Source organism: Panulirus ornatus, chromosome 5 (genome assembly GCF_036320965.1).
Source record: "Panulirus ornatus isolate Po-2019 chromosome 5, ASM3632096v1, whole genome shotgun sequence".
Lineage (NCBI taxonomy): Eukaryota > Metazoa > Arthropoda > Malacostraca > Decapoda > Palinuridae > Panulirus > Panulirus ornatus.
In genome coordinates this window covers 9763262-9788117 of record NC_092228.1, presented here as the reverse complement: position 1 = coordinate 9788117, position 24856 = coordinate 9763262, and the positions used below count along the sequence as shown (strand labels likewise).

Below are 24856 nucleotides of genomic sequence, written 5' to 3'. Positions count from 1 at the left end.
CTCTCTCTCTCTCTCTATATATATATATATATATATATATATATATATATATATATGTGTGTGTGTGTGTGTGTGTGTGTGTGTGTTTACTAGTAATCTTATCGTAAAAATAATTGTCAAATTAGTTTTGAACACTGAATGCAAGACTATGAAAATGAATACTGCTCAAGAACAATAAACACAAGCTTCTGATTTCGTGTGGGGAGTACGTGTGTTAAACTGAAAATGGCACTCCAAGGAGGGAAACAAACAAACAAAAATAAAGCGTAAGGACTTCTTACAACAAATATGAGAAAAACATAATGGTATCAACTCTGATAAAGAACTTTACATATTCCTCTCATATACATTTTGTTTCTGCAACTCGGTAAAGTACACAAGACAAACAAATACTGTCATAGTAACAATAACTTTTTTGGAACTGAGTGGAGCTATTAATCAACGGTCTATTTTATTTTCAACTTAAACTCGGATCATTTATATCTGACTCCTGTTCAAAAACAACTTAACCACTCGTAGAGAGCAAAACGAACTACAATGCCTCTAAACTTAATGTCAAACTCATGTTCATAACAGTTGTTGAGATGTGTCGGAAGACCAAGCTTTTGGAAAACCCGTCCCCATTGAATACGACTCGTCCCCACTCACCGATCCGTCCCCACTCGCCGATCCGTCCCCACTCAACGACCCGTCCCCACTCGCCGATCCGTCCCCACTCAACGACCCGTCCCCACTCGCCGATCCGTCCCCACTCAACGACCCGTCCCCACTCGCCGATCCGTCCCCACTCAACGACCCGTCCCCACTCGCCGATCCGTCCCCACTCAACGACCCGTCTCCACTCGACGGCTCGTCCCCACTGACCGATGCGTCCCCACTCAACGACTCTTCCCCACACACACCGACTCTTGCACACACACCGACCAGTCCCTAACATATTTCATTTACTGGATGCTGATATCCGCCGATATTGCATAAACTTTTTCTCTAAGAATGCTGAGTTAGGGATCCCAGTTTCCTTGTTATATATCTTTGCATTTAAAATAAATCTCAGTATTTCTGACCCACTTCCTCTGGGGCAAATATCTCATATCCTTCCATTGTTCTTGCATCATCGGGCGCAGAAGTCCATAAACCAAGAATATAAACAGATTTACAAACTGTTTACAAAGAGCTGCCTTTTACTTGTAAACTTAAGTATAAAATCTTTTTTGTACAATATTTTTCAAACTTAAGACTCGATGGTTTCCGTGTAACATGGTATCCGCCTTTAAAAAAGATTTTTTTTTGATAAATCATTAAAAATAATAATTTATTAAGAGTGGAATATCTTGCCTGTGATGTAATATATATATGGAGTGAAAAGGATTTTGTGTGATCGGGGCCTAAACATGCAGGAGGGTGAAAGGAGGGCAAGGAATAGAGTGAATTGGAGCGATGTGGTATACAGGGGTTGACGTGCTGTCAGTGGATTGAATCAAGGCATGTGAAGCGTCTGGGGTAAACCAAGGAAAGCTGTGTAGGTATGTATATTTGCGTGTGTGGACGTGTGTATGTACATGTGTATGGGGGGGGTTGGGCCATTTCTTTCGTCTGTTTCCTTGCGCTACCTCGCAAACGCGGGAGACAGCGACAAAGTATAAAAAAAAGAAAAAAAAAAAAAAAAATATATATATATATATATATATATATATATATATATATATATATATATGTGTGTGTGTGTGTGTGTGTGTGTGTGTCGCTTTCTACAACATGCATGAGATACGTAGGCATAATTTTTTCTCTACCTTCAGGGAAATATATATATATATATATATATATATATATATATATATATATATATATATATATATATATATATATATATATATGAAGACTATCTCCCAGGTCGTATACCATTCCCGCCACCAATCCCTCCTTCAATTTCTTGGCAAGCGAACATCTCGCCGCCGTTAAAGACCCCCAGAAATCTAATACACCAACTTTTTATTGGCAGTTTCGAGACACCATTGGGCCACATAACTGAATCATATCAGGAGGACGGACACAATGAAAACTGGTTAAGGGCTCCTTACTGTCCTGGGCTAACCCAAGCCTTGCGTCCCCACGTCGGTCGATACGCCACACGCCAACTTGATGGCTAATTTCAGCGCCAGACGCGACTTTTAGGGCAGGGTTTAACGGCTGGACTTAAATATGAACAATGAAATGAGATCCATCACAGCTGGTATAGTTTTTTATTACATAACACCCCACGCAAAAGAGAGAGAGAAAAAAAATGCTTAAAATCTTTTATGTCTAAGACTTTCATATTATTGGATATGATTTTACTCCTTGATGGCAAGGAGAAAATGACGAGATAGGCAAATTATTAAGGTAACGCGAGCGACGCTTAAGTTACAAACGTATCACAACAGAGTTTGGCTTCCAAACTCATCAAGACATCAAGGACATCAAAAACATAACACAAACTGCACTAAAGCTGATGACTGATATTCTCTCTCTCTTATTACTTCTTTCATATAAAATAACTCCCTCGAAAGTCTCTCTCTCTCTCTCTCTCTCTCTCTCTCTCTCTCTCTCTCTCTCTCTCTCTCTCTCTCTCTCTCTCTCTTCGACTACGTATCAGAATGACGACCTGAAGCTGTTCTCGACCTGCCTAGTGGACCAACTGCGACTCCTGCTCTCGTCACTGCACAAACAGGACATCTTCCTCAGCCGACTTGAATTAGTTTCGTGTGGCAAGATGGCGAAATGACTTGTTAAACGGCCGCTTTATTAATAAAAGTCACACTGATAACAATAATCATAACTTACGTGACCCTCCCCTCTCCTATTTCTTTTTTTGAATATACTTCCATCTGCGTATGGAAACAAAATCCTACAGAGGATATTGCTCCTGGATGTTAATACAACCTTATTACAACATGTAGAACACAAAATTCCCTTGGTCACGAAAGAAATCAAAAACCGTAAACCATGCTCTTTATACAGTTTATGCTCAGTACAAATCTTTCGTGCCAATAACTCTTTTGCAATAATTCTTTCAACAAAATGTGGACGAAGCAGCAAGCCACGCTCTAAGTGTGTAAGAAAAAAACTATTTTCGCATGACTTTGATTATAGTCAAAGTACAGAATCCGAAGATCTTCGTAAATATTCAATTTTACTTCTTCCCATCTATCATACACACAAAGGCCCGTAATAATAAAGACCCACAAACTTAGATGATGATAAACAAAAATAAATCATGATATATTAAAATGGAAACCTGATGAAGACGAGAAAATGAAAATAGAATACAGAAGAGAGAGAGAGAGAGAGAGAGAGAGAGAGAGAGAGAGAGAGAGAGAGAGAGAGAGAGAGAGCCAACGACACTGCAGGAACAGGAGGAACCACCAGCTTGAGCTGTATATTAAAAGCAATTCAAATGCCGACGGACCGGCGGAGAACGGGAGGGGAAACTGAACGCTATGACAGCGTTAGTGAGACTACGCCAAACATCGTAGGTGTATTGCTGAGACTTGAAAACCAGGTGCTTAGGGTATCGTTCACTGAAAGACGAACTGACAGGGGCCTCCGAGGTATCACCTTCTCGGCTCCTCTAGGGAAAGGAGTATTTTCCTTCTCCCAGCAATGGTAAGTAATGGGTCTATTACAAGGTGTAAGAGGAACAGTAACATAAAGTCTTCTCTAACATCACAGGATCCAGATCAAATGTTTGATGAGAATAATGAACGAACGATCAAGGTGTTGCAGGAAGCAGCGAGGGTAAAACACAAGGAAAACAGAGTCAGGGACTTCATCTGTAGCGAGGCACCGACAAACTAACACTCGTATAGAGGTGATAACGCGGTGATTCTAGCCCCTGGAGAGGTCCCAAGATTTCTTCTTTTTTTTTTTCTTGCCAGTGTGTCACGGAGTTCACTGGGGCCAGAGCAAATGACGTATCATCAATAACAGATCTACTATCGGCCTCGAGACTAAAAACGTTATCTATGGAGCTCCACTTGGGACAAGTGGCAATGTATTAATCGACATGGAGTACGTAATGAAAGGGGTAGTGCTTACGGATACGGACCAGACCCAATCTGGGAAAACGTATGGGTAAGGAAACTGTACGTAAGCATGAGGCTGAATTTCAGAGCTGCAGGCCTGAATAGTGTCATATAAGAATATGGTTTGAGAGACAGCAGGAGACGGATTGCAGGGAAGATGCGGGAAAGATAAGAGGAAAGATTAAGTCCATATAACGTTGGAAAGGTACAAAAGGTCAAGTAATCTAAATATTCAGACAAGACAGGTACAAAATGGTTACTATACACTAATTCATCATGCTTCCTTCTCCCATGATAGGCCTCCCTTCCCATCATACTTAACCTTCCTATCCCACATCCGCTTCCTCTTAAGTGCTTCCCTTTTCATACACATAGGGCTTCGCATCACTTCCGCCTTCCGTGTTACGCTCCTCTGTCCGTCATACTCGCCCTCTCCACTATACTCCCGTCTCCGCAGCACAACACGCCTTGTCCTCGCCTGGAACTATCCTCACCTTTCCTCTACGCAACATCACTGCCGTTCAACGTCTCGTATGAGACCTTGAGGTATGCAGTACATATTATCTCATCCTTCCTTTCCAAGTGCTCGTAGTCAATAAACCGTAGGATGCGCGCATGAGTCCAGTGAAAGAGAACACTCTCATACCCAGGAAAAAAAAAAAAAAAAAAGCGGGCCACATGCACACAGTGTGTGTGATGCCTTACAACCATCCTTGACATCTGGTGAAGGTATTAAGAATATTTAGATTAATGTAAGTAGTAGCTTCTCGCTGACGACCTTGATGACCCTACTTTGCTAGGCTTAAAGTCGAACCAACGAAAGAAAACGGTACTATGTCACGTACTAATACTTTATTTATGTACACAATGTCTCAACCGCCAAAAGGAGAATCGATACAAGACGAACGTTTATTGCTTGCGATAAAGTGACAGATATGCTGAAGTGGCTCCAAACCCATGATAGAATTTGCCATCGTCAGCACGAGCCAAAGGCTCCTTGGGAAGGCTGTAGCCATAAATACGTTTTGTGCCGGAGACAAGTTCCTCGGGGCCAGACTTAACATATCCCCTTACACGGATCCGCTTGCGGTAGGCCGCCTCGTCTTTTCTATCTGCTTCGAGCGATTTGCGCTGGTTCTTGCAACCTCTTGTGACGCACGAAGATATTGCAGGTCTGCGCTGGCTCCTGCATCTCTTGAAACACGTTGAAGATTCTACCTTGGTGCTGTTTGTTGCTACAGTAAAACATGAAATTCATCATCTCTTTTATAAGCTTCTTATAAAATGCAACGACAGATTACTTAGTACGTGAAATAAACACCATGATACATAAAATCCTTAAACGATGATATGCATCATTTTCATCCAGCGAAGAGAAATACCTGCACTAAGCATGGGGAGGAATATGATAAATATATGAAGACAGACAAGCGTTTACACACACACACACACACACACACCGTAGTGGATAAGTAATTACTGTTGACTCAATTCACACAAGCCCATCCGGGTTCGTATATTTATTACTTTTATTTATAATCAACCCCAGGACCTCCTTCTAAAAATGAGTCCTATGTTACCTAGGATGTCTTTCTAGAGGCTCCTGCAACCTAAATAGCGCTACTGCCAGTGGCAGGGAAATGTGGATTCATTTGGAGAAAGAAGTTTTATGAAAAAACTGTATTGTTATGCTAGAACCTCGCTGAAGCTGACTTTCTCGCGTTGTGACAAGGGGGCAGAGTCCGGTAATGCCTTATTGATAACTAAATGAATATATATATATATATATATATATATATATATATATATATATATATATATATATACAATCACATGTTTACCAAATGGCGTCCTAGCTTCGTCTCTTCGATGTATATCAACTGACTGTTATATTTCTCTCTTGTGTCTCCCCTGCTGATGTGATTATTACACGAAAGTGCAATTGGGAACTTTTCGTGTTTCATTTTCCCCGTGGACTCGTAGGAATATATATATATATATATATATATATATATATATATATATATATATATATATATATATATATATATATATATATATATATATATGTGTGTGTGTGTGTGTGTGTGTGTGTGTGTGTGTGTGTGTGTGTGTGTGTGTGTAAAGACTGGCAATTTCAAACTACACATCGACAAATGGTTTGTGTCTTTGACTCACTTCAAACTTACGTTTATTCGTGTTAGTGCTAGTACTGTATGTTATCTGCATGCACAGGAAGGTGGCAGACTGGAAAACTTTTCCAGAAAAATGGGTCACTTGATAACCTTTATATCGTTTTCTATTTCACGTCCGCAGTCGCGTAACCTTTAATTATTTTGCACTGATTCTCGATCTTTTTCCTTTGCTTTTGTTTCATGTATCCTATTTCGATTCTGAAAATGCCAGTACGTTTTTCTTTTCTTTTATGAAATGGTAGCTAAACTTGCGCACAGCAACACTGTAATTATGAAATCGGCTGTTGAAGTACGTGTCTAGCAAAAATGCTAGAGTACAAGCAAACCACAGATTCCTTTGAAATCAGGAAAAAGTACACAGTATATTAGGAAAACTAATACCTAGGTGTGGAAAAAAAATTAAATGTAAAAGCCCAGCATGAAAGGATATAAAGTAACTACGAATAACCAATAATGATATTATATCTAACTGATAACATCAAATTCAAATAGCTGGATAAGGGAACAAGTACCAATAAAGATTACATTCAGGTGATGCCATCAACTTCAGTGGACACAACAGAAGAGCAAATCACTTTTAATAGAGACACAATAAGATTATAAAGAACTGGCAAGAAATCTTAATCAAACTGGGTCCCGTAGTTTCTTAAAATAAAAAAAAAAAAAGTTAGGGGACTGATGACCAGTTTTGTTATGTAAACTAGCGACATATTATATCAAGATATATGTCCTCGATATCTGGGAGTGGTATATATTATAACATCATGGTAACATTACGATTAATATTCAATGATGATTCTGTGGAAAATGTTACATTACGGTCTCGTACCAAGAGCGACCACAACAGCACCTGCAAAAACCGCCACCTCGGCTATTTAATAGAACCGGCAATGTTCCTAGTACAGCCGGCACTATACCTAAGGCAACCGTTACCGTACCTAGAGCAACTGACAACATCCCTAGAACAACCGATACCGTTCCTAGGCTGCTAGGTAGGGTAGGTGACTCTGATCGACATTGTCCCTAGGCTGCTAGGTAGGTTACTTGACGCTGAGTAAAATCAGCTAGGCTAGAATACTAACAAACGTATGGGTAAAATTAGCTTGGCTAAAATACTACCAAACTCATAAGTTTGAGGGGATAAAAGGATAATGAGTAACAGTGTTTTGAGTATGCTTGGATAACAGCATCTTTAAATTCTTAAGTACGCTACCGTAGGTTAAAACAATCTTTCAATGAGCTAATGCAATGAGCCACCTTCACATCTAATCTACGAATGAATGATTCAGCTAGGCTTGCTTGCACTTGACGGATAGAAACAAGTTTGCTTGCTTATGACATATTGAAGCATCGATCATTTGATTCAGTGGAATGTATCTAATGATAAATATGGAAAGTACTAACAACACAGCCCATAGGAAAGGGGGTAATAAAGCCCCCCCCCCCCCTACACACCAGGCATATGACGCAATAAATTTGGTTCGAAGTAATGTATTCAAAGTATCGCAGCCTGAAGAAGGAAAAAAAATCGTGGAACGCGAATCCGATATGCATAGTGCTGGTCTGTGACCTCCTTCGCCTTTGAGCTTCCCCGCAGCGCTTTAGCATACAGCATTCTGCAAGTTGTTCCGTACTCAAGAAAATAGGAGCCAAATATAGCATAAGCGAATTCTGAGCCGTCGAAGCAAATTTCGAAACAGCTCATTTGTTTTGACGTACTGTTAAAGTCTTCGTTCATGGAAGAATAATACTGCACAAAACAGCAAAAGCAAACCTAAGAATATTTTGTCAACAAACGCAAACTATAAAATAAGTAAGTTGTGGACCTGCTTTCGCAACATGTAATTAAAGAAATAACCAGTGTAATGAGACAAATCACGAGGAAAGCAAAAAATTCATTATGAGCAAGTTGCTGAGTTCTTCTCGTAAACCATCAATATTCATTGATTTCGTTTTCGCAAAACTGCTCGTACAGTTCAAACCAAGTACAAAGGTTCCTACATACGAATAACTGCAACGAGATTTGGCCTGGAAGGCAGGGCTTGCACGGGGCGCAAGGAGGTTTTGGGCTTTTTCAGTGAGATCGGTCAACTGAAATTTGTCCATCAACCTCCAAACTTCGGGATTGCCTTTCATGAAAAAAAAACAACCCCGATACTCTTTGTTTGGGACGAGTATATATCATCTACGAGTGAACCACTTGCGTATTACATATTAAACCTATGAATTTGACTTTTGTTGTCTAAGCTCTTATCAATCTGTATGTTATACATGTATGTCTGAATACATAATCTGCTGCCGGTTACTATTTGTTCTTCGTAGTCTAACTGTGGCTTTGCTCACAGTTTTGTTTTTAACTTTTGCTCTCAAACGTATTTGTTTCAGTGATTTATCTCTGTCATTTGCTGGTTTTGTATTTGTTACTTCTGTACTAAAATGAAAAAAAAAGGTAAAAGTAAAAAGGGTGAAATGATGTTGACAGCTACCACACACTTATGGGGAAGTACTGAGTACTTCTGACGATACTCTGTCCCTGTATACAAGAAGAGCTTGCTGTCTACATGATCGGAGATGAACTGACAAATGTTTGCATGCCCTAAGTTTGACAAGCTGCAGCTTAAAAGCGGAGGAGTAAAACAAATAGATAATCATTTGGTAGATGGGAGATGAGGGAAATTAACAATGACAGGTTGATGCCTATATACATGAAACCTCAGTGTATGCTGGTCATAAGCACTGGGTCAATGAGCAATGTGATTTGGATTCAACTAGTAACGAATAAATGACCTGGACTTCACTAGAACACCGAGAACATTGCTATATAACTGATAAAGGAATTTCTACAGAGTGACGAACATGGAAGGAAGCTGAAGCGAGAGCTGGACGGTTTATATGGTGATAAACCTTGGCCTTGACTTTATCTCGATCGGCAACAAAAGTGGAACGTGTTTCACGTGATAACGAACAGTGTTTTGAATAAACCTCGAGCGTTGTTGTCGTTAGACAAGGACAAGCACAATGCGTAAAGCCATGATATTGTAAGCATTTTTAGCATGGTCACAAAATGTGCTAAGTCCAAGCGAGATACATATTGTTTATGGTCAGTCCTACACTGTTGGTGTGGGTGTTGGGTTTCAAGCGGAATGTAACGGAATATTGTTTTGATCAAAAAGGAATACTCAGTTCTTGAAGTTTTAGGTATAACGAATGGTACAACCACCATGTTCTTCGCTCTGCTTTCTGGCTACGCTGCGCTGTTACTTGATGTGTTTATGTTTGTTCTAAATGTCACTGCTGTTTGCTGTCGTTCTGACTGTTACTACTGTTTACCCGTTGACTGCTGCTGAAACTTGTGTTTGCTTTGTTTCCACCCCCTTATTACTGCTCATTATATTCGTTGTTTGTGTTGCTATCGCGACAGGCGCGCGCGCACACTAGCACATATTTTTTTTCTTTCATACTTGATTGCCATTTCCAGCGTTAGGGATGTAAAGACAAGAAAAGACGAAAAGAAAAGCCACATTCGTTTACATCCATTCTCTATTTGTCACGTAAAAAGCACCGACACCACATCCAGGCCTTGCAGACCTTTCCATGGTTTATCCTGGCCGCTTCACATGCCGTGGTTCAGTCCATTTATAGCACGTCCACCCCTGTATACCACATTGTTCCAGTTTACTCTATCCCGTGCACACCCTTCCCCTCCTGTATGCTCAGGCTCCATTCACTTAAAATCTTTTTCACTACATCATTCCCTCTCCAATTTGGTCTCCGCCTAGTTCCTTCCACTTCTGACTACCATCCTCTCTGTCATCCTTTCCTCACACACATATATATATATATATATATATATATATATATATATATATATATATATATATATATATATATATATAAAGAATATCTTTACATACCTATATACTGAAAATTATCTAAACTGGCATTAATGCATGCTGTTAACGTAACGCTTCCCGCATATATAGTCATATGTTAGAATCAATAGCAATGGTACATGATAACTCTTGGTCAGGACGTCAAAACTCATAGCACTTCTTCCTCCGCATATGAGCTGTTCCACACGTTAAGCCTCTTGGGCAAGACAGTATAACGCAGGAGCACGACGGAAAGGGTTCAGATACCGTACTCCCAGGACGAACATAACGCCGTGCTCAGATTATTATTATTATCATTATCATTATTATCATTATTATCATTATCATTATTATTATCATTACTATTATTACCATTATCATTATTATTATTATTATTATTATTATTATTATTATTATTATTATTATTCCTATCATTATTATCATTTCTGTCTTTTCGGTCCTACAGAGCACATCGAATTTTCACCAGGCGTTACCGAGTCTTCCACCCTCTACTGGAGATGAGGCCGACAAGCCACGAGACTCGAGACATGCCGTCGAACGCGTACGCCTGAGTTTGACGGCGGAGATGGAAGAGGCGGCTGATGGACGAGGCAGTGAGACGTCTGAAACAGTGAAGCGGGTGAGACACTGAGGCGGGCCAAAGGCAATAGGAAACGTGAGGTGGCGCGAGGGTACAGGTGAGCCATGGGACGTAACGCCTCCATCCAGATGTTTCTCCTGACGCTCACTGGTTGCTCGTGGATGCTGCTCTTCCTCTCAATCACCCTCCCTGACTATCACGTCTTCAGGTTAGCTGCTTGTCTTGGGTTCACTCTCTCAAACGTTTAAGTCACCTGTCCAAACCATGGTGTCTTCAGGTGGTGAGATGCGGACTTCTAGAGCTTATGCATTCCGTAAAATTTCAGACTGCCATCTCCTCATGTCATTGCTTTAGGTTACCCTCCGTCATAACTTCACGTTATCCTCCCCAATTCTAACTTTTAGGTTAACTTCCCGTCAATATACATTTAGGTTACCCGCCCCTAATATGAATATAGGTTACCCGTCCACTTTCATAACAACTTTTGGTTACTCTTCCCAAGATCACAACTGTAGGATACCCTCCTCTCATATTATAACTTTCGGTTATTCTTACCTATTAACTTTAGGTCACCTAATCTTACTAAGAAAAATAGTCACCCTGCCCTAATGTCAAAACTTTAAGGTACCCATCACTAACAAATTAACTTTAGGTGACGCTAACCAAAGATCATAAGGCTACCATCCCCTGCTACTAATGTTACAAGCTAGGCTGCCGTCCCCTGACGTTATAACATTAGGGTAGCCTCACCTAATATTACACCTAAACTATCTCCTCTATTCTAACTTAATGTCTTGATGTCATAATTTGAGCTATCCTCCACCTTCATATCAAATCTTTATTCCTCTCTTAATAGGTTTAGAACGTCACCATCCCTCACCTAAAATAATTTTTGACCAGCCTCCTTAATTACACATTCAAAAATCCTGGTTACTCTCTCCCCTTATACTATAAACTTTGGGTACCTTCCCCTACTGTTTCAACCTTGGTTACTTTTCCCCTCTTTGAAACTCTCTTAAAACTTAGAGCAATTATGCAATGCATTTCATATTCTCAATTTTTGCAAGGTGCAGTTTCTTATGAAATGCAATAATTAATGTGTAATACGTTTCATGTTGTTTAGAGTAATTACTACCTTTTACATTTCGTTTTGTATAGTTAAACGAGAGATAACATCAAAATAAAATTAAAAACAATATATTTACGTACGTCCAAGCAACTTTTTAAAACTTCAGCTTGTTACTGTGAGAGGAGCTGCATTGGTGTAAGCAGCTCCTGGGAAGCTTCCAAGGGTGGTGGCCTCACTACTCACGACTTGCCTTTCTTGGTAGGGAGTACCACGCCGCCCATGTGGCTGCCGCCGTCCACACACCGCCACCCAGAGAGACCGACCCGTGTGAGCTGTGCTGGGGCGTGGGCAAGGCTTGCCTGGAGGGGGAAGGGGAGGACGGCAGCTTCGAGGATAATGTCCCGGTGGAGGGGGACACAAGCTGGGGGGCGCGGCTGGCCTGGGCTGTGGGTGTCGGTCAGGAGAAAAGGGACAAATTGAGCGCCGCAGCAGCGCCAGAGGTGGGCGGCGTAGGTGCCTTCTACTACTACACACTCCACACCACCTTCACTGCTCTCAGGGTCAGACTCAAGAAGGCACAACAGGTCAGTGGTAGCTCTACGTCAGTACCCTAGTCCGCTGATTAAACTATATGACACGTCTAGAATAACTATAGTACATGGCGGTTGTCTCTGCCTACAGTTGCCCGCGTATCGAGTCGCATGGTCGCTTGGTTGCGCTAGGTTGTGACTGCATAAATGCTTGTACGGCTGAAGCGTCCTACGCTAGGATTGCAAGCTCCCTGCCGAACTCATCTAACTCCTAAGTTTTCACGTACTTTTAATGGGATCACGGGGCGTATGACTGACCGACCGCTGCTGGCACGAAGAATTTAGTGAGAAATTTTCACGTTGACTGATTGGACTGTGGTGATACGATCTCGGAGAATTCAATTCTAAAGGGATCGTGTTTCTGAATCTGTAAATTCTGAACGATTGGGCGCTACGATCCCTATAGAATTCGCCAAGATCGTATCACCATATATATATATATATATATATATATATATATATATATATATATATATATATATATATATATATATATATATGGGCGAATGAGGATAAAAAGAGAACATTTAATATGACTTAGGACCAAAACCTACATTGTCTTTCGTCTTACTGGATGATGTCAGTCAGGTTGTCTATGAAGGTAACGATGATAAGGGTTGTGCCCTGGGATACGTGCACGGGCATAACCCGCAACAAAGGAAGAAGACAAGTTTACTGATGTAAACATGTTTGTGGATTTCACCTCCGAACTAAGCTTAAACAGACGCACCGTTACCGGCGGGGAGACTGGGGGAGAAAAAATAAATACGAAGTTCGTTAGAACACGACTTTTTTCGTATCTTAAATTTTCAGACACTAGAAATGGAAATGAAATGTTGTTGGTTTGAAAAGACTGATGCTATCTTGTAGCAAGTAGCCGCTGAATTACTGGGATTAATCCCTTTCGTAACACCACATGTGACTAAGACAGACAATTCAACACCATTCGTTGCAGTTTGGGTTTATGGATATATTTCTTGAGAGTATTCATTCTGAAAGAAGAGCGAGAAGTCAGAAAGCTCCCGGTGAAAGAAGTCCATCAGGCATACGGTGAATGATGCTAATTTGGAAGGGAATGTGCATGGGAGGGAGAGGGGACCTTGGTTTTGAAGTCCAAGAACAGTACCGCACCGCCCGACTCAGGCATATCTGCAGAAATGTCTGCGCTGATGTACGCAATCGACTGATGTTGACGCGATTTCTTGAATCTATTCGCCCTGTAGCTGTGCTTAACGTTTATTCTGTGTTTTCCTCAGAGAGAACGCTTTTTTTTTTGTTTTGCTTTTGACATCCATCACAAACATTCGGTTACAATTTTTACAAACATAAAATACTTTTCCTGATTTGCATACGGCTCTTTCAAGTGAGGTCAGAAGACTAGGACAGCATGAGCGTTGCGAGCATGTCGTACCTCCCCATGGAATCGCAACTCCTGCGATATGATAACCAGATTACGACACTGCATTACAGGAGCCCTTGTGTTTATCATAGTTACAGCCACTGAAATCCGGAAGACTTGAAAATGATTTTGCTGTAGGTTAAGACAACGGAGACATCCTTATGGTACACGAATGTCGACCAGATGTAAAGGGACAGTGCAATCTCGAGTTGGGACTTTAAACGTGACAACGGCTTGGCAGCGGCTGTAGTAGCAGCAGCTTTAGTAGTAGTAGTAGTAGTAGTAGTAGTAGTAGTAGTAGTAGTAGTAGCAGTAGTAGCAGTAGTGGTAGTAGCAGTAGTATGAACCGCGACAAAAGGATGTGTTTATCATTTGGTTGAGTATCAGAATCCAGATAAACAATAGGACTACGATGATGCTACATGTTAGTTGTGATGGTAATGTTGCACGGGTCTCTCGCGTCAGGTGGCTGGCGACGTGCACGAGGAGGTGGCTAGCCTTGGGGAAAGGGTCGCCCATCTCCAAAATACCCTCACCACGCACTTCTCCCCTCGCCTCAACCCTTACCTGCACAAACCCCGCCTCACGCAACCCAGACACCACCATGACGACACGGCCAACAAGGACGCTGCCAACCCTCCGTCTCCTGATCACCAGAAGACGAAGGTTCTTAATGCGGGGAAGAAGGATCTCGGTAGTTCTCAACACCATCACAAGACGTCTACAGTTGACGTTCGCCGGGAAAATCTCCGTCGCGTCTATCCCGTCGTGGTGGCGAAGCCGTCGGACGAAGCGGCGCAGAGGACGTCCCCGGTGACATCCAGTCACGATCAAGTTAGACCCAAGACGACACAAGACGACTTGGCTCGTTCCCGTCTCGGACACACTCACAGTGTCTACTTCGACCTTCCCAGTCAGCGCCGTATGACTCCGCCTCGCGGCGACCGTGACCCTGATAGCGAAAGAACTACAACCAGAAAAATGCATCAGGTGACCAGCCATGAGACAACATCCAAAAGTCTGGACAAAAAAATTAATCGAAAAACACTGTCTGGGGAGTTCGGCCGTCAGTTAAGTGTTAACGTAACTGCAGATCCGTGGAGGCACGGGCCACAGTCTGGAAAAGCCAATAAAGATAACTTATCGAAGCATGAGGCGGAGGGGACCTGGAAGACAGCTGCTGTTGATCAAGAAAGAAGTAGAGGGGTAGCGGGGGATCTGGGAAAAGGAAAAACGAGAAGCGAAAAAGCCAGGGCACGTGACTGGCCCTCGACTCTTGGTGTAGGCAACGTGCAGAGGACCGTGTCGGTGGTGGTGATGGATGGGGAGCACAATATTGATGGACTCCTGGCCAGCCTGGGTCGTACGTACCCAGGAATAACAGTCCACCTGATAACGGCCTCGCCCTCGTCACAACCATCAAAACAGAGACTCCGTCTTGTCGTCCACGGTGTGGGGGGAAATACAACCATCGGTGTCGCCAGCACCCAGGTCCTCAACCATGTCACTACGCCGTATGTGTTCATCACAACAGGTTTGACCTCGCTCACGCAGATGGCAAGATTAGAGCGTCTCGTGTGGGCGGCAGAGCACCTGGGAGTGTGGGCGGTAAGCGGTGGACTACAGGCGCCCTCAGGTCACTGGCACACGGGTTGCCTTACCTCCAGCTACGCCCACTACGAGGTCAACTGGTGGCACGGACGCCTAGGCACCGCCGGCGAGTGTTTGCTGTGTCAGTCTCTGGTGGGGCCATTCCTGGCTGTGACCGCAGCCTTGCGACACCTCGGCTGGGATAATGAGCTACCCAGAGAGGTAATCCAGCTGGACCTGTTCCTAAGGGCGTCGCACTCCCACCACATGTTGGCGGCGGTTTACCCCAAGGCATTATTCGAAATCAACAGCGACTTGGAGGCGCCCCCACGAGCCAGTTTGCTGAGCCTCGCCCGTCGTCATAAAGTATACTCCGTGCAAGCAGCTGGCGGCGTCCGAGTAACCTTCTCCTGCAGTGAGGTCAGCGCCAACTGTGGGGACATCGGGCTCGCGCTTCCACCCTGTTGTCGTCAGGAGCTGGCCAACCTGGTCCGTTTCACGATGGACACCTGTGCGGCTCATGGTCTGCTGTGTGAGCTGCAGGAGGGAACACTGCTCGGTGAGTACATATATATATATATATATATATATCTTTTCGCTTCATCCTTTGTACTTTCATTTTTCCTGTTTAAAGAGAATACTATAAGTCCAGTTCCTCACTAGAAGAAAAAAAAGTTACCCGTCATAATTAGCAACGGTTGGGTGATCGCCTGCAGGTATTCCAAAACATGGGGATGGATGATATGGGAGGGGATACAGGGGATGAATGATATGGGAGGGGATACAGGGGATGAATGATATGGGAGGGGATACAGGGGATGATTGAGATGGGAGGGGATACAGGGGATGAATGATATGGGAGGGGATACAGGGGATGAATGATATGGGAGGGGATACAGGGGATGAATGATATGGGAGGGGATACAGGGGATGATTGAGATGGGAGGGAATGATAGGGATGAATAAGATGGGAGGGGAGGATGAGGATGAATGAGAGGAATGGAGAGGAAGGGGGTGAATGCGATGGGAGGGAAGGATGGGGATGAATGACGGAATGGAGGGGAGGATGGGAATGAATGAGGGAATGGAGAGGAAGAAGGAGAATGAGATGGGAAAGAGAATGAAGAGTTGTGAGGGAGGCGGCGACTAGGGGTGGGATGAGATGGGAAGAATAGAGAGGGTGTACATCTGAAGGAAGTAGACGAATGAAAGAGAAAGGGAGTTATTCATTTAGTCAATTGAAAGTAAGTAATCATGGACATACACACAAACTTCTAACTTGCAGACGAATACTTATTCCAGGAAGAGTATATAACAGGTTAATCTAATATCTCAGTTCTTCTGGACAACGGTATGACCCTTCAGCACGTAAGAAATGACCCTTAGCCTTTGACCAAGGTCAAAGGCTAGGTCATAATACCTATGGGTCATATCGTCGTGCTCAAGGTGTTACACACGTAAGATTTCAATTTCAAGGAACCCTCCTAGGGGAAGACCGTGGGAAGTCCTCCCTCACACAGTCTTCATAGTTATGCAGTTACTACAGTCACTCCTCACCCCCAACTACCTGCTTCAGGTGCTACGACTCTCCTTCGGCAGGAGCGGTGAAGGTGGGCGGCGTGATGCCCTGGGAGCGCGACGCCGACGTCACCTTCCACACCAAAAACTTCACCGCCCTCGAGGAGCTCAGGGACGTGTTCGACCGCGCTGGCTACTCTCTCCGCCTTAGTAAGTACCGAGAGCGCGACCTGTGACTCCCTCGAGCACGACGGGACGACCCTTGGATATGGTGGTCCGGCCTCTTGACCAGGTCGGTTCAGCGGTCAAGCCATCACTCAGATGTCTCAACGTCGTACTAAAAGAGTGGGTTGTTCCGTCGTGCTCAAGAGAGTGAGGGAATGACAAGAATCAGCCAAATTGACTGTACTGCGACATCGAACTCCCTTCGTTGACCCACCCCCTTAAAAAAAAAAAACCCAGGGTCGTTAAGCGAAGGGATGTCGCGTCGATAGCACACGAGCTCTCCGAATCTGAAGTTCTTCTCCCTTCTCACCCTCGCTGCAGAGGACAACCGGTGGTGCTGCGTGGACGGGAAGTGGGCGGGCGGGCAGGGCTCTCTCTCCAGCAGCCAGTGGAGGGCAGAGCTGTGGAGTCAGCACGCCATGGACTCGGAGGACAACATTCTCGCAGGCCGCCCTCTCACCAAGTACGTTCCTCTCACACTTGTTCGCTATTCCCTCCCTCCCCCCCCGCGCGGGCTAAGGTAACGACCAGGTCATGTATATACCAAACGTTTCCAATCATGTGTATACCAAACGTTTCCAATCATGTGTATACCAAACGTTTCCAATCATGTGTATACCAAACGTTTCCAATCATCTGTATACCAAACGCTTCCAATCATCTGTATATCAAACGTTTCCAGTCAATCATGTGTATATCAAACGTTTCCATTCATGTGTATACCAAACGTTTCCAATCATGTGTATACCAAACGTTTCTAATCCTTAATGTGTATACAAAGCGTTTACAACCATGTGTATAACAAACGTTTCTAATCATTCATGTGTATACCAAACGTCTCTAATCATTCATGTGTATACCAAACGTTTCCAATCATGTAACAATTACTCATGATCACATCCGACCGATGCAACCATAGTTCCTGACTTGAATGTAGTACCTCCCATTCTATCAGCCAGGAAGAAGCCTTCCGTGTAACATCTGATCTGAGTAATATTAACCCTCCCTCTCTCTCCCTGTAGGGTTGAGTTCGACGGGTCGTGGTTGGCGGCGCCGACCAGCCCCGGTCAGTACGTCAGAAACCGCTACGGCCTGGAGGTGTTCCGCCACGCCCAGCACTGGCTGGACACAGGTAACGTGTGTGAAGGAAAAAAATAAAATGTTGAGGCAGTTCGGTGTTGTCTTTGTTGGGTGCGTATTTCGCACATCGGTACAGTACGCGGGTATTATGCGTATGTGCGAAAGGAATCGGTTAGTATGCATGAGCGTGAATATGTGGCAATAAAGATGGTATATATTCATCAGGTTTAAACTTATCAATCATCAAACATCACTGATAGCTTTGTCTTTAATCACAGTAGTCTATATTTTCGCTAATATCCAGTGTTTTTGTAGATCATAAAATCTATGCGTTTTCTTATATATATATATATATATATATATATATATATATATATATATATATATATATATATATATATATATATATATATATCCCTGGGGATAGGGGAGAAAGAATACTTCCCACGTATTCCCTGCGTGTCGTAGAAGGCGACTAAAAGGGGAGGGAGCGGGGGGCTGGAAATCCTCCCCTCTCGTTTTTTTTTAATTTTCCAAAAGAAGGAACAGAGAACTGGGCCAGGTGAGGGTATTCCCTCAAGGCCCAGTCCTCTGTTCTTAACGCTACCTCGCTAATGCGGGAAATGGCGAATAGTTTGAAAGAAAAAAAAGATATATATATATATATATATATATATATATATATATATATATATATATATATATATATATATATATATATATATATATATACTTTGTTTACATTTATCGATATTTATCACTTCACCTCACTAACTTCATCTGTACAATGACATTTTGTTAATATGATCCTTAGAGTACGATGGAACGACCTTTGGGCACAAGACCCTTTCAGAAAGCAGGAGAGTTCGACCACTGTGCATAATGTGGCCTGGCGGACGTCCTCATACGTAAGGTCGAAGGCCAGGCCATTATACCCAAAGTTGATAACTTGATGATGCGTTCGGGTCGTGACTTCGTACTCAAGGGTGTAACGCACGAGTAAGTAAGCTAATGGTGTACTTTACCACTGGGTCTTCAGGGCGCAGTTCGGGCTGGGAAGAATACGAGGCTGGCAAGTTCCTGCCGTGTTCTCGCCCCGCCCACCACGCTTGCCTCGACCAGTACGTGCCTGACGGTAACTTCAAGCTCCACCCACTCTGCATTACGTAAGCAAAATTGCGAGCCCAAGGGCGGAGGGGGGTTTCCTGCCGTGACCTTGCCCCGCCCACAGTTGATATGGTGATCAATGCGCGACCGATGGTAACCCTCAGGCTCCACCCACTCTGCGTTACGTAGGCAAAAAAAAATAAGCTCCAATTACTGTAATACGGATGGGGGGAGAGATTTATTTTCCGAGCACCTTATACTGTCCTCATGTTGAACTTGCCTATCATATAAGGCTGTAGCGCACAAGCAATAAATAATCTGAGATTATTCAACATTTTCACTATATTTCAAAAAAAAAAAATCTATGATGTATAGGATAAATATTTGACGTGCAGTTAGACTTTGATCCACCCATTTTGTAGAGAACATGTAACACGGGTATAGTAATCTCCGCCCCTTTTAGCTCTCTTATTATATCCACCTCCAACAGTGCATTACATCAATGTTCCTGCAGCCAGCCAGCTGCACCGATGTATAATCTCTCTTGTATAGTTGGCTTCCGACATCGCATCTTTCATCTATTCTCGAGTTAGAGTTGAACTACAGACTAGATTAAGAGTTCACTAACTCCGACCCCCCCCCCCCCCCCATTTTTTTTTCTTAAATCTTAGATACTTAGGAATTCGGTCTAGTCTTGTTAGGGGGGCGGGGAGAGAGCATCTAGTGAACATAACTCCGCCCCTTGTTAATCTTAGGCAATTAGAGTACAAGACATAATGAACACTGCTCTCGCAATGTTTGTCCCTTAGTAAGGGTAGAGAAACACAGGTGTAGACATATATATATATATATATATATATATATATATATATATATATATATATATATATATATATATATATATATATATATAATAAAGATGCATTCAAGTAACACATCAACAACTTAGAGCAGCTGCTACTGTTCCTTACTGTTTTGCCGTCCCGCTCACATCGTGAGAGGAACTGGAAAAGAAGGATGAATCAACTGTAGGGACCAGCATCGTCACGTGATCCTACGGCAAGCAGACGAGAAGAGGCGGCGCCGTAGCAGATGCCGCCTCCCTCCCTCTCCCTCTCAGCTATTTTCCCCTCCCCTCACTAGTGATATTAGCAGTACGGTACCCTCTTTAGAGATGTGCACCGCCGTCCGACCAATGTTATATATATATATACTCTAGAACCCAGTCAGTGCAACACAGTTCAGTGGAGACACTCGTCCGCACCACACTCAACTCACCCCCTTGGGTGATGATGTGTCAGTCAGTGACCTTAGAGAGAAGCATAATTTTTTTTTCCCCGAGCTGTGTGTCAGAGAGGCACCTTTTAGCTGTTCCTTGTAATTTAGAGTGCACCACCGACTCACGTTCATTACTCTTGATGAAGTCCATGTGAGGGGATAATGTACACTGGTTGTGATATCACGCGACACTCTTTTGAGTTACTGTTTGAAGTGAGAAATGACGTAATCATATCCTTGTATTGCCATTATCATTGTCAGCTATTTGACATGTGCACCGGATGGTTGTGTTTTCTGAACTCTTTTTTTCTTTTCTATCATTAATCACGCTGTCTCTTTAGACTAAGCTGGTCGTTAGGCCCATTATAAATGTCTAGTTTTGTACACGAATCTTCTCATTTGACAGGAGCCATATCATACTTTTAATTCACGCTGTGATGGACTTATTCCTATGTCATAATGTTCTTCCTTCTCGGAACAAAGCGTGACAAAAGATTGCGCATCGCTTTCCTGGGGAACGAGGGAAAGGTTTAGTTAGTATACGATACTCACAGCACATTTTGTGGTCAAGTAGTAGACGTTGCCTTAGAGTAAAGTCTTCGTTCCTTTCTCCGTACTACAGTTAGAGTTACCCGCGACCTGGTTCCAATACTCTAGTTAACAGGCGCCACGGCTTGGCGTGGCTAGTGCGTGAGTCTCTGTCCACGTACGTAGATTTCAGTCTCAAACCTGTATAGTATATAGTGCAAACAAGAGGGAGGAACTACATTAGAGAGTATCCCCATTCTAAAGTGACACTGTAGATCACTAGTCGATCCTTGTAAACCCTGTCGATTCTTAGATAGATAATTTAGTGGCACCTCTTGGGTCCTCGCGGGCCACAACGGGGGAACCCGTTCGTAGAATGTTCTGCCACTAACGGCCCGGATGGACGGCCCGGGCACCATGAACGAGCCATTAACCCTCTTTGGCCACGGCGGTACGACCTTTACAAGCATGACGGTGCGATCCCTGGCATACGATAGCCTGGCGGCTTTGACCTGACCTTAGAGTGTTAGATCAAAGGCCAGGTTATCACAGCCAAGGGCCGTAACGCCGTGTGCTTCAAAGGGTTTAAGGACAACGTATTAATTAATAAGTCTGACTTCAGCAGACGGAAAGCATAAATGTACATCCCTCTTTACAGGCATGAGCGAACGTGACCTGGAACTGTAAACTGGCAATTAAATACTGTAAGGTGAGACAAGAACACGTACTTTCAGCAGAACATATTTATAAAAAACCTAGAAAAAGACGACCCGCTGAGACGTTTTCTCAAACATTCAAATTTGGAACGTAAACAGAAAATAGTAACCGAACGGTAATACACTGGGAACTTGAGTTGAACACTAACACTTCCAGCAGTTATAGAGTGACCGAAGCTAAGGTGAATAAGACTATGCGAAATATTAAATGTACCACTCGTTAATGAATGAATGTGTTCAATTAAGACAATTCTCGCCTCTACTATTCATCACTTTCCAAAATAAAATCGTCACCAAAGGTTAAGGGTTACCGGTAAAAAAGAGCGAAAGAAAAGGCAGAATAAATTCTAACGTCGTGCAAAGGAACATCGCAAACCAAATAAAAGCAGGAAGAATTTCTTGCATCATCAATAATCATACTAGGTATAAAATAAAATTCTTAAAAATGAAGTAAAAAAAAATACCATTGAGTTAATTAAGCGAGACACATCCTTGGAAAAATTAAAACTAGAATAATACGGATCACTGACCCACAGATGCACTATGAAAATTACACAAGTAGCACATTCGAGAACAGGTGACGTACACAAAAAAACCTATAATCGTGAACAAATAAACATGTTAAACTGGGGTGAGGAAGCCTAGCTGAAATTGTGTGAGGAAGCCTAGCTGAAATTGTGTGAGAAAGCCTAGTTGAAATTGTGTGAGGAAGCCTAGCTGAAATTGTGTGAGGAAGCCTAGCTGAAATTGTGTGAGAAAGCCTAGTTGAAATTGTGTGAGGAAGCCTAGCTGAAAGTTGTGTGAGAAGCCTAGTTGAAATTGTGTGAGGAAGCCTTGGCGAAAGTTGTGTGAGGAAGCCTACATTAAGCTGGTCTGAGGAAGCCTGGGGGTAAACTAGCGCGAGGAAGCCTAGGTTAAACTGGTGTGAGGAGGAAGCCACCGCCGCACGTTAGTGACGCGAGCTGGGTTAACGTAAGTTAGCACGACAGACATAAGGTTCTAACTGATGGATGACGCGATGATAATAGGTGTAAAAGATGCCACGAGGAGAATAATAGCAAAGACTTTCGTTTCATGATCATGATTCTTGGCTTTACTGAATCATTTAGGCGTGTTTTTAACTCCATAAGCATATGGCGGTGCGACCCTAGTGTGTTTTAAAGATGGTTCGGCCCTTCATGAGAACGATGGTATGAGCTATGGGTAAGATATCATGGCCTTTGGACCTTGGCCATTAGATTTCAAAGGCCACAGCCACCTTACTTACCCCAAGGGTCATAAACGTCGTCCTCAAAAGATTAAAACAATCTTCCTCTCATGTGTTTGGATATGATTTCCGTCCAACCAAATGCTGAGGCTAACTTCATAGTTAAGTGTGTTTACACTGAAGCTTTCTTCTTTTTATGAACTGTATAGCAATGAATATATTTGAGATTATTAGCCTTTATGAACGACAGGGTTCCTTATATATATATATATGTATCATGTAACACTTATTATCTTATAATCAAAACTATTTTCTTTTTTTTTTGTGTGTGTGTAACGCTCCCCACATGGTAAGGATACATGTGTATGTAGATATTAATTTGATAGTGAATTTAATGTCATTTAATTATGTTACATCACTGCCTATTATCATTAGTTCTATATCTCTTGTATGTAAATTATATATTATCTCCGCTCATCATCAAACTAGGAAGAACAGGAAGTTGCGGACATGTTTATCTAATCCCTCAACAGCAAGTCTCTTTAAGAACCCGTACTAAGTAAATAAATTCATGCTTGCGATGTAGTTATGCAGTTCCGCTGATGATGATGATTTACAGTATCTTCTTGAACGACATATCTATCGCAGTTGATCACCTCAGAGAAACTGAAGTTCTTTTGGGGGGGAGTTGTGCCATTAGCCTAGCCTGCCCGTGGGTCGTGGTCCAGCCAGACCTTATCTCTGTTGACTCACTTGAAATGTAAGAAGTCTTCCGTCTATAATGCACGTGTCACTAGTCATCGCTAGTCAACCGTAAGCTGGGGATAGGTTGGCTGGTCAATTAGCAATTAGTCCTATCAACTGCCAGGGTTTAAGGATTAAGGACGTCAGGGTCAACATACAACAAACACCGGCCGAAGAATTCTGAACACCTTCAGGCGTCGGAGTTAATTCCAAGACGCTCATATCCTTATATACGTATATTATGACCCACACGGTCATCGTAGTGATTCCAACTGGGTCGACGTCGGTCGGGACCCACCCACGGCACTGCGGTGACCGGATCATTTGCAAAGGCGACGGAAATACTTGGGTCACTCAACCATCAGCCGAAGAAATCATGTCCACACTTCGAAACGAGTTCCAAAATCGATTGCGCTATACAGAGTTTAGGTAAGTGACCGTTAGCTTGTCATCGGCTCGACTGAGGATAATAGTGCGTTATAATGGAATATCTGACCGTACGAAGCATATCACCTTCACACACCTGATTATGATAGTCAATAGTCACCGGAAAGAGGCCACCCTTTTAATAACAACACCGGCGCGTAGTTAACGCCTCCACCGAGAATGACTGTCCTAATTTCTAACAGGCTGACACACTGTATTATGAACGGAATGAACAAACTGACTTCCATTGAATTGTTTTGGATCTACAAGGCAAACCCTAAATGGATGTACTTAGTACTTGCATACACATATGGGCTTCGAACAACGTTTCGCTAACCATACGGACTTAAAATTTCAACCATGTTTCGCTGGCGCGAAAAAAAAAAAATTACGGTAATAAACCACAGATAACGTTAATACACACGGACCTTCCACCCCACATATCTTTATGGCAAGCAAAAACTCAGGTGGCAACCCTTACATCTATTATGTACACAAGATAATAATAATAAAAAAAAAAATATCGAGAGACTGGCATTATCATATATCTTTTTTTTCCTGAACCTACCATGGTCCCAATCTTCATATTCACTATTTATCATATATCGGATCACATTCGAAAAAAACAATATCCAGAAAATAACAAGTAT

General features: G+C 42.8%; 1 protein-coding gene across 1 annotated transcript in view; it reads left to right on the top strand.

Moving 5' to 3' along the window:
• The window catches only part of LOC139748253 (uncharacterized), a 30818-nt gene that overhangs the window by 3177 nt on the left and 2785 nt on the right, over positions 1–24856 (top strand). The window contains exons 2-8 of the mRNA XM_071661174.1: positions 10595–10937; positions 12061–12382; positions 14253–15936; positions 16977–17105; positions 17442–17583; positions 18143–18252; positions 19240–24856. The exon at positions 19240–24856 is cut by the window's right edge and continues 2785 nt beyond it. Of these exons, the coding sequence (XP_071517275.1) occupies positions 10834–10937; positions 12061–12382; positions 14253–15936; positions 16977–17105; positions 17442–17583; positions 18143–18252; positions 19240–19370 (2622 nt within the window). The 5' untranslated portion in view covers positions 10595–10833 and the 3' untranslated portion in view covers positions 19371–24856. The remainder of the gene's footprint in view (positions 1–10594; positions 10938–12060; positions 12383–14252; positions 15937–16976; positions 17106–17441; positions 17584–18142; positions 18253–19239) is intronic.